Genomic DNA, 10,415 nt, shown 5'->3' with positions numbered 1-10,415 from the left:
GGTAGGGAGAATGTGCTGAGCCGGGAAACCCCGACGCCCCGAGGGCTGCAATTCAATCCTCTCGGAGTGGCAGCAAGCCACACCAGGGGGCGGCCCCTGCTGGGCGACGACTTCTTTTTGACACCTGGGCGCCGGCACCAACCGGATTTCGAACATCTAGTCAGTTAGCCAATCACTTCTCTGTATCTGTGGCCCCTCCCTGTAAGTCTGGCGCTCGACGCACCCCTGAGGAGCTCCTATTGGTCGCGACAGACATCAGTCCGCTGCTATGACCTCCCCAATACGGAAGCAGTGGGATCCCAGCTATCCGAAAGCCGGTGGATCGGGCCATGGGGGAACCCTGGGCAGCTCGGGGCACAGAAGGAGCGCCCGCGCGGATGCCAGTGGTGTTCACCGCGCTGTGGGCCGCCGTCGTGGTCCTGGAGCTGACTTACGTGATGGTACTGGGGCCTGGGCCGCCCCCTCTGGAACCACTCGCCCGGGCCTTGCAACTGGCGCTGGCTGCTTATCAGCTGCTCAATCTGCTGGGCAACATGGGGCTCTTCCTGCGCTCGGATCCCAGCATTCGAGGAGTGATGCTGGCTGGCCGCGGCCTGGGCCAGGGCTGGGCGTGAGTGTCGGACTTGGGAGTCCCCGGGCAGAAGCGGGTTTTGGGGGGCGTTGGAACCAAGAGAGGCCCCAGAACTTGAGGTGTCAGAAACCAGATGATGTTAGCATCCGGGTTGTTAGTGTCGTAGAACTCCTTTAGAACCTGGCATCCGCTACTTATTCATTCAGATATTGAGCAGGTACTGGTCTGAGAACTCAAGTGAAAACAGGTTCCCGACCTCATGGAGTTAATTTCAGTGAGGAAGGGGCAGTATTATTATCTGCCAATAAAAAAGCAAATTGCATAAAATAGATGGTAAAGGATGATAATACGGAAACAAAAAATAGAGCAGGGTAAAGAAGGCAAGAAGGGCAAATTTCAGTTATTTTTTATTATTTTTGTCTTGTATACACGATGTGTGTCGGAATCCGGGCACCCATGCCAAGGCATACAGGTGGAAGGCGGAGGACAACTTTCGGGAGTTGGTTCTCTCCTACCATGTGGGTTCAGAAGCGTGAACAGGTCATCAGTCCTGTGCAGCAAATGCCTTTAACCACTGAGCCATCTCCCCAGCACAAAGTTTCAGTTTTAAATAGATGGTCAGTTTTCAGCACAAGGCTTTTAGGTGATGGATCTGTTAATTAACTTGATTAATTAATTTACATTTTACTAAAAAGCCATAGCATCTGCAAATATATTAAGAGTAACTTATCCATTTGCAACTAAAAACCGAAATAAGTGGCCAAAGTGGAAGCCACTCGGGCATTTGCACAAAGCATTGAGGTGGTGGAGTGAGCCACTTGGGAAATTTTGAACTGGTTTCTGGAAGAGAGAAGCAGAACAAGAAAAGGCAGAAGCCACTGTATGCCCAGAATATTCCAGAACCACAAGGTCAGTGACTGGAGTGGAGAGGGAGAAAGAGATGTTAGTGGTGGAAGTACTTCTAAGCCTTTGAAAACGTTGCTTTTCAATGGGCATGTCACAGGAGGTACACTAGTTGGAGGTGCCTGGCAAAGGCAGTGACTGTTACTGCTTTCCCAAGGTGGTCTCTGAGGCTGAGGTTGGGCATGGTCTGGGGCACTGAGAGCTATTGGAGGCACTGACCTGTGTCCCCGCCCCCACTCCCTGCAGTTACTGTTACCAGTGCCAAAGCCAGGTGCCACCACGTAGTGGGCACTGCTCTGCCTGCCGTGTGTGTATCCTACGTCGTGACCACCACTGTCGCCTATTGGGCCGCTGTGTGGGCTTCCATAATTACCGGCCCTTTCTGTGCCTCCTGCTTCATGCTGCTGGTGTCCTGCTCCACATCTCAGTGCTGCTGAGCCCTGCCCTGTCGGCCTTGCTGCAGGCCCACTCAGCCCTCTACACAGTGGCTCTCCTGCTGTTGCCCTGGCTCATGCTACTCACAGGTGGGGAGCTTTCTGAACTTTCTGGGAGCCAGAGACCCTTGCACTGGGCTGGGTAGCAAGGCCCCTTCCCGTGGGAGTGTGCTGTCCAGCTGGTTCTCTTGGCCAATGCTTTGGGGACCCAGGCAAGGCCATTTAAGGAAAGAGGGAAGCCTGGTCCCTAGCTGAGTATGAAGTACTGTACTTTATCCAGTGCTCCAAGGGAAGAGCAGAGTTCTGGTCCCCAGAATCAAGAAGGACCCAGGGTTTACTACAGAAGAAGAAAGGCTCATTTGAGAGCCCATGGGTTGTTGGGATACTAGAAGGTTATCTTAGGGGAGATGGACCTAATGGTCCAAATACTCACACACACACACACACACACACACACACACACACACACAGAGAGAGAGAGGGGGGGGGATAAGTACCATTGCATGTACACAAACCCTGAAAGGAAGGAAAGCAGTCCCATGGACACAGAGAGAATAGAATGGCGGGTCAGAACTTGGAAGCCATAAATGCTGGGGTGAGAGATGAGTCTGATTGGATGGGGCAGTGGGGAGCCAGTGGGGTTACAGGCAGGGAAGCTTCCCTTTGGGAATTGGGAGGAGACTTGATTGAGTTCCTGGGTTCTGGATTGTTGAGTACTCCTCTTTCCTCAGACACCTCCCAAGATCCAAGTCCCATGGATTTGTGCATCCTTTGTCCCTCTGGCCAGAACACTCTGGGCTTTGCTTCCTGAACCCTTCCTCCTGACCTTTCCATTGCTTCTTTAATTTTGTCTGCAGCCTCCTTGGCCATCCTGAGAAATCACCATGCCTCCTCATCTTGTTGAACCCTACCTCTGTCCCAAATAGCCCCCCCCACACACACATGCACGCACACACACATACATGCACAAGCGCTCTTCTCGGTGGTTCTGTGTTTTCCAAGGCTGGGTTCTTTCCTGAAGTTATAGCTTACTTCACTGTCCCTAGATACTGACTTGGGCTCCCAGCCTCTCAGCCCCAGGATCTGTTGAAACCAAAAGCACCAACTGCCAGCAGCACTGCCCATGCTCAGAAGGCTTGCTTGGATAGCCTCTCTTCCTTTCTTCTCTATTTTCTTCCTTCTTTCCTTGCTTTCTATACAGTCTTGCTGTGTAGCCTAGGCTGGCCTCAGCTCTCCAAATACTGGGCCTACAGACATGTGCTCACTTCTGGCTTCCATTTCTTGGCCTGCGTTTTCATTCCCTCAGCTCTCACATCTACACCCACTTCCTGTCAGAACCCAGAATGGGTCACTATTCATCTCGCCTTTCCCGTCTTTACTGCTCCGGTCTAAGTAGCCTAGAGCCTTTCATTTCCGCCTCTCTCCTGCCAACATCTCAAGCATCCTAGCTCAACCTCCCTCCCCTGGCTGCTGAGAGCTGTTAGAATACACAGTGCCACGTCCATGCCCTGGTTCATCTTATTCTCCATGTGAAACCCAGGTTGACAGGAGCATTGGGAGTTTGTGGGTAACCTGGGTTACATATGGAGCTATAGATGAGCCTGAGCTATTTTTGGCTCAAAAACAAAAGAACAACAATGTTCTTGTGTTCAACTCTCCCACAGGCGTGGGAGGGCTTTCGAAAGCTCCCCTATCTGGAGGCCTCTGCTTATTTTGTCTACTCCTGTTCCTGTGCTCCAGCTCTCTTCATTGGTGTTCTTGGGGGTTCCCCTACACCTTCTTACTTTGCCTTCTCCTTTCAAAGGACTTGAACAGGCTTATAGCTGCTTTCTTCTCCTGGTCTCTGCCCTGCCCTTCCTCCTAGGGTGGCACAAGCCAGGCTGTCTAGAAAAATCCAGCTCTCCTCTTGCTTTAGGGACCTCTCAGGTTCAGATGCTTCCAGCGCCACATTCTTCACAGTTTTGCCTGTGGCATCACCCACAGCTCAGCCTTTGGTATTTCCATCTCTACCTTCTGTTCTGGTCTTGCTTTCATCTGGTCTCCACAGACTTGGTAACTTGTACTCGAGTGTAGGGAACCTCTTCTCTCACTCTGGCAGGCCCTGCTGTTATTGGAGCTCTTCCCTTCAGGTTCCCACTGCATAGACGTTTGCTGTACCACAAACTGCTAAACCATTACCACTGTCTCCTAGGAGAGTCTCTTCTGGGTGAATGTTCTCTTTTATCAAAATAGTCAAGTCTAGGGGTTGGGGATTTAGCTCAGTGGTAGAGCTCTTGCCTAGCAAGCGCAAGGCCCTGGGTTTGGTCCCCAGCTCCGAAAAAAAGAAAAAAAAATAGTGAAGTCTATTTTCTCTAACTCTTAGTATTTTTTTGCATAGCACTTCTGCCATGGTGTGTGTGTGCGCGTGCGTGTGCGCGCGCGCTCGGGCTCACACACTTATGAAGGTCAGAAGACAATCTTGGGCACCTTCCACCTTCTGTTCGAGTGTTTGGGGCAGTAGCTCATTGGCCTGGAACTTTGCCAACTAGGCCAGGCCAGCTAGCTGATAGGCTCCAGATACCCCTGTGTCCTCTTCCCATCCAATTACTGCCAGAATTACAGGCATATGTCACCACATCCTGACTTTTATGTGGGTCTTATGGATCTGAGCTTAGAGCCTCATGCTTACAAGGCAAACAGTTTACTAAGTGAGTCATTTCCTCAGACCAAGAACTCTTATTGATTCCAGACACATCATTTTAGGCAGTTGGAGGTGTACGACTCGGTAGATTTTAGTATATTTTTAAATACACTAAATGTCTATATTTACTATATAGTATAGTACAATCTTTACTGCTATCTAATTGCAAAACATTTTCACTCCAAAGAGAAATGCTGTGTCTAGTAAGAGCCCCTCTCACATCTCCCTAAATTCCCTCAGCCTTGACCATCACTAATGTGCTTTCTGTGCATGCATTTGCCCATTCAAGACAGCTTACAGAAAAGAAAGCATATCCCACAACCCATGGCCCTTCATGCCTGCCTTCTTCTTTTTTTTTTTTTTTTTTTAATATTTATTTAATGTATGTGAGTACACTGTAGCTGTCTTCAGACACACCAGAGGAGGGCATCGGATCTCATTACAGATGGTTGAGAGCTACCATGTGGTTGCTGGGAATTGAACTCAGGACCTCTCTGTAAGAGTAGTCAGTGCTCTTAACCACTGAGCCATCTCTCCATCCCTGCTTCTTTCACTTAGCAGTGTTTTCATGACCTCTGAAGGTCAATTAATTATTCAGCAGGAACTAGCTGCCTACTGAGGCCCAGATGGTAAATGTTATACTTTTCTATGTAACACAGATTCCAGGTGTAACTAAGTAATTGAATTTGCAGAATGGAGGCCTGAGTTTCTTTGGTTGAAGGAGGGCAGGATGGGGTCTGGGAAGGCCAGTCAACTGCTCTTCCTTGAGACCCTTTCTGTTTTCTTCCCACAGGCAAAGTGTCCCTGGCTCAGTTCGCCCTAGCCTTTGTGGTGGACACGTGTGTGGCCGGTGCGCTGCTGTGCGGTGCTGGGCTGCTTTTCCATGGGATGCTGCTGCTTCGGGGCCAGACCACGTGGGAGTGGGCTCGGGGTCAACACTCCTACGACCTGGGCATGAGCCACAACCTGCAGGCAGCCCTGGGGCCTCGCTGGGCCCTAGTCTGGTTCTGGCCTTTTATAGCCTCTCCTTTGCCTGGAGATGGGATCACTTTCCAGACTCCAACTGATGTGGGTCTCATGACTTCCTGAGTCCAGGTAGAGCCAGAGCTGAACAGGGCAGAAGGGAGCAGAGGAGCGAACTGAGAACATTTTAGCTTCCTGCCACAGGAGGGCGGCCAGATTGCCCCTTCCTGTGTGTAGTGGGCAGCTCCGGCTCCTTTGAACCTGCCCAGTGTGGGCTCTTCCATCGCTACAGTTGGCCCTTTTGGCAAGAGGTCTCCTTGGGCTGACTGGCTGCCTCTCTACAGCGTAGTAGGGTGCCCACCTGGCTCTTGGCCTCCCACATCTTTGCTAGGTTCCTGTCCCTCACTTTGTTTTGGTTGCAGTTTTCCAGTTCCCATGGCAGGCCTAGAGACTACAGACTGAGATCCCACTGGGCCAGGGCTCTGCCTCCTCTGGCCCTGGCAGGGTGTGGTGGGATCCAGGCAAGGAGAATCCACACCTGCTCTGGAGAATAGCACTCCACAGAAACATGTCTGCAGCAGGGTTCGAGGAAGCTCTTGTAGCTCACCTGTATGTGGGGCCACAGTTAGGATCTTTGTTCTGTAAGAAACAGAAAAGCCCTGCTAGACCACGTGACGAGATTGTGGAGTAGAAATGTAGACCTTACTGGCCTCAAACTCAAGGAAATCCACCGGCTTCTCCTTTCTAAGTGCTGGGATTAAAGACATTCACTACCATGCCTGGCCTAAGAGGTTAGATTTGAACCCAGGTCTTTGAATCTGCTTTACTTTTGCACAGCTGAAGTGAGAAAGGGAACATCAGGGCCAAAGTAACTAGCTTCCAAGCGTTCCAGAGTTCATAAAGGGTGATTTTAATCTCTCTCTCTCTCTCTCTCTCTCTCTCTCTCTCTCTCTCTCTCTCTCTGTGTGTGTGTGTGTGTGTGTGTGCACGAGTGAGTGTGTGTGCGTGCACGGGTATGTATATCTGGGTGCACATGGAGACAAGAAGAGGGCATATTGTTTCTGAGATGTGTCCAAATTACTGCATGTAGTGGTATGGTACTCTTTTTTCCTTCCACATGAAGATCTGAATATACCATAAGCAAACATTTTCTATTTTCTTCCACGGGTCATTTTCTACCCCACCCCCCACCCCAGGCACACTCACTCACTAGAGTCACCCCACCCCCACCCCAGGCACACCCCTCACTAGAGTCACCCCACCCCCACCCCAGGCACACTCCCCTCACTTAGGAGTCACCCCACCCCCCCCCAGGCACACTCCCCTCACTGGAGTCACCCCTAGAAGCCCTTGCTCTCCCATACCAATCTGGGAACCCACTCTTCAGATTTCACCAATGAAAGCCACCCTGAAAGAAGTGGAACTCCAGTATGTTAGCTTGGAGAAAACAGAGTCTGTGAGATCCAGCTTTTCAGGTCCTGAACGTGGTCTGTCTCCTCAGTGGGTACTTATATTTTTTGAGACAGGGTTTCACTTTGTAGCTTTGTAGCTGTGGTTAGCGTAGAAATTACTCTTCAGACCAGGCAGGCCTCAAACTCAGAGATCCACCTGTCTCCTAAGCACTGGGAGGAAACGTGTGCACCACCACGCCAGCTTTAAATATTTCAATAAAGCTTGTTTTTCTGACACACATCATGTCTTTTGAGTGAATTTATTTTTATATTTTATATTTTAATATTATAAAGGATTTAGGAAGAAATTGTTGAGCATACATAAAGAGCACTAATTCCTTTTGTGTATATGGGAGAGGCATGACTGTGCCAAACATAGCATGTGTGTGGAGGTCAGAGGGTAACTTGGTTCTTCCCACTGGGGAGGACCTGGGATTGGACTCCAGTCACCAGGTTTGGCAGTGGGTACTTTACTTGCTGGGCTGTCTCAACCCTCATTGTAGGTTCTTTTGTTTACTGTATTTGTAAACATAACATCTTTATTCTTACTCTAAAAAGCCATTTTGGTGGAGACAGCATTCAGACTGGCCTGGAGCTATGTAGCCCCGATGGCTTTGAACTTTCATTGAATTCTGGACTTAGAAGTGTGAGCCACCACACCTAGCTTCCTTTTGCATTTAAAATATTTTTAAAAGACTTATTTATTTACTTATTATGTATTCAGCATTCCGCCTGCATGTATGTGCAGGCCAGAAGAGGACACCAGATCTCATTATAGGTGGTTGTGAGCCACCGTGTGGTTGCTGGGAATTCAACTAGGGACCTTTGGAAGAGCAGCCAGTGTTCTTAACCACTGAGCTATCTCTCCACCTTTAAAATATTTTTATAGGGAGCTGGAGAGATGGCTTAGCAGTTAAAGAGCACTCACGGACTGCTCTTCCAGAGGATGAGAGTTTGATTCCCAGCATCCACATGGCAGCTCACAACTGTCTGTAACTCCAAGACCTGACACCCTCACACACATACATGCAGGCAAAATACCAATAAAAAGTAATTTAAAATAGTTTTATGGTTCTTGCTTCTCTGCATGGGTGAGATCACTGTGCAGTGTAGCATGCACCTTCACGTTGTTTTAAACTTTAAACTTTATGCTTATGAGTGTCTACCTGTATGTATGTAAACCGGGTGGGTGCCGAGTGCCAATGGTCAGATGCCCTGGAACTGGAGTCCTAGCAAGTGAACCCTGCCCTGTGGGTGCTGGGAACTAAGCCCAGAGCCTCTGCAAGATCAGCAACTGCGCTTCATCTCTGAGCCACCCGCTCAGCTAGACTGTTTTATCAAATATTCATTATGAAATTCTAATTATACTGTAAAGAGAATAAAGGGCCCAATCTTGGGCCTGGAGGGTGAGGTCAGGCTCAGGCTGTGCCCCTTGGGGGCTTTGCTGTGGCTGCAGGTGGCCCTGCACACTCTGCATACAAAGGGCCCAGGTTTTTGTGTAAAAACAAAGCCTTGCCATCCCCCTCTCCCCACCCCAGATGAAGGACTCTGTATTTTTACCTCATTCTCTGGCCTCTGGTTCAATATCAACTAAAGCCCTTGAGCGCTTCCTATTACCCCCCCCAATAAAATAATTATGAGTTTTTGTTTAATTAGATGCTGTTAGGCTACACACACACACATACACAAATAAAAGCAAAACTTATTAAAGATAAGAAAATATAAGGACTGAAGAGAGGAGTTGAGAACTAAGAAAAACAGTTTGAAACTTTAGAAAAGTTCACAAAGTTCATTCTCAGAAAACAAAGCAAAAAGATGACCATTAAAGGAGAGAGAAGAAAATTAAGATCAATTTAGTCCTCTCAGGAGTGACCATTTGTCAGATGTTGGGCTTACCTGGAGTCCCAGAGAGAGATCAACAGGCCAGCCCTGAGGAGGAATGTCCACCCATCCCCATCTCGAAGCAACAACACGGACCGAGCACAGGACGTGGGAGCGCTGTCTATAGGACAACTACTCCCAGCTTTGTTCTACCTCCCAAACTGTTACACATGTGAACTGAGTCCAGCAGTGTCCAGACAGGCCATGGGGTAGGCTTGGGTGGTGTCTCGGTGAGGGTCCTCTAGAGTCACAGAATTTATGGGATGTCTCTATAAAGGGAATTTATTGGGATGACTTACAGGCTGCAATCCAACTAACCCAGCAATGGGCAGCTATGAATGGCAAGTCCAGGAGTCTAGTAGTTGCTCAGTCCCACAAGATGGGGGGTTTGAGCTGGTCTTCTGTATAAGCTGGAATCCTGAAGAAGTAGGCTCCAACTGATGTGCTGGCAAGTAACAAGGAAGCAAGCAGGCAAAGCAGCAGCCTTCCTTCTTCCACTGTCCTGATGTAGGCCTCCAGCAGAAGGTGTGTCTGCCACGCCTGGACCTAAGCTGTCCTTCACTTGGAATTTGTTCCGCCTCAAGCTGGTTGGAATTTAGAGATATGCTTGCCTCTGTCTCCTGGGGATAAAGGCATGAATTGCCTTCCCTGGCCTAAACTTCTCATGGTCACTATGCTTCAAGATCCAAACCAGAAAAGCCTGTCTTCCAGCCTCAAGGTCTGGATCACAGGTGAGCCCTCCATTTCCGGAGTATAGTTCATTTCAGATGTAGCCAAGCTGACAACCAGAAATGAAGTTACCCGTGGGTATGCTTTACCCAATGAGGGCAGAATAAGAAAGAAGACATGGAACCCAGGAATCAGGGGATCTAACTCTGGGATAACAGGAAGGGGAACTTTCTTACAGAGAAGTCTACAGAAAAGCAAGGTATGAAGGAAGTGTCCCAAGAAAAGAACTGAGGTTGGATGGGAGAATTTTCAATGGTATATTAGAAAACTAAGCAAGTGCCAATTCCATGAAAACATCTAAAATTTGAAAAATGGTTATAGTTAATTCTCAGGGGATTTTTTGTTTTGTTTTTTTTCCTTTTTTTTTTTTTTCGGAGCTGGGGACCGAGCCCAGGGCCTTGCGTTTGCTGGGCAAGCGCTCTACCACTGAGCTAAATCCCCAACCCCTAATTCTCAGTTTTACTGAGACTTTCACAAATCAATATAAACAGCAACGTAAGCAGTGAGTACCCACGACCTACAGCATGGAGAGCAGGGCGTCTCAAGAGCACCAAAGACTAACCTCCTACAACAGGGAGTCAACAGGTAATGTCTGAGACAGATCACCGAAGTGAGAGTGGAGAGGGGCTGCAGAGCCTTTACTCTTGCCAATGACCCACGACCCACGTGTGGCTGCCAGCATTCATACAGGGTAGCTCAACCACCTGTAACTCTGGCTCCTGGGGGTCCAATGCCCTCTTCTGTCCTCCTTGGGTATCTGTACTCACAGACATACCTCCTCCTACCCACACACATCATTTGAA

The 10,415-nt window shown here is 49.0% G+C and overlaps 1 protein-coding gene across 1 annotated transcript; it reads left to right on the top strand.

Moving 5' to 3' along the window:
- The first annotated feature begins 283 nt into the window (after window positions 1-283).
- Window positions 284-6,457, top strand: Zdhhc24 (zinc finger DHHC-type containing 24). The gene is made up of 3 exons (XM_032891211.1): window positions 284-610; window positions 1,721-1,998; window positions 5,382-6,457. The coding sequence occupies exons 1-3, from the start codon at window positions 330-332 to the stop codon at window positions 5,675-5,677; spliced, it is 855 nt and encodes a 284-aa protein (XP_032747102.1). The 5' UTR covers window positions 284-329; the 3' UTR covers window positions 5,678-6,457.
- Window positions 6,458-10,415: the final 3,958 nt, after the last annotated feature.

This window comes from Rattus rattus, chromosome 2 (genome assembly GCF_011064425.1).
Source record: "Rattus rattus isolate New Zealand chromosome 2, Rrattus_CSIRO_v1, whole genome shotgun sequence".
NCBI lineage: Eukaryota > Metazoa > Chordata > Mammalia > Rodentia > Muridae > Rattus > Rattus rattus.
This window is presented reverse-complemented; position numbering and strand designations above follow the sequence as displayed.

Bases quoted from the DNA above. Each gene is read 5' to 3' on its own strand.
- Zdhhc24 (XM_032891211.1), top strand. From the start codon at position 330: ATGGGGGAACCCTGGGCAGCTCGGGGCACAGAAGGAGCGCCCGCGCGG. The intron at 611-1,720 runs GTGAGTGTCGGA...CACTCCCTGCAG, and splicing joins GGCCTGGGCCAGGGCTGGGC to TTACTGTTACCAGTGCCAAA. The intron at 1,999-5,381 runs GTGGGGAGCTTT...TTCTTCCCACAG, and splicing joins CTGGCTCATGCTACTCACAG to GCAAAGTGTCCCTGGCTCAG.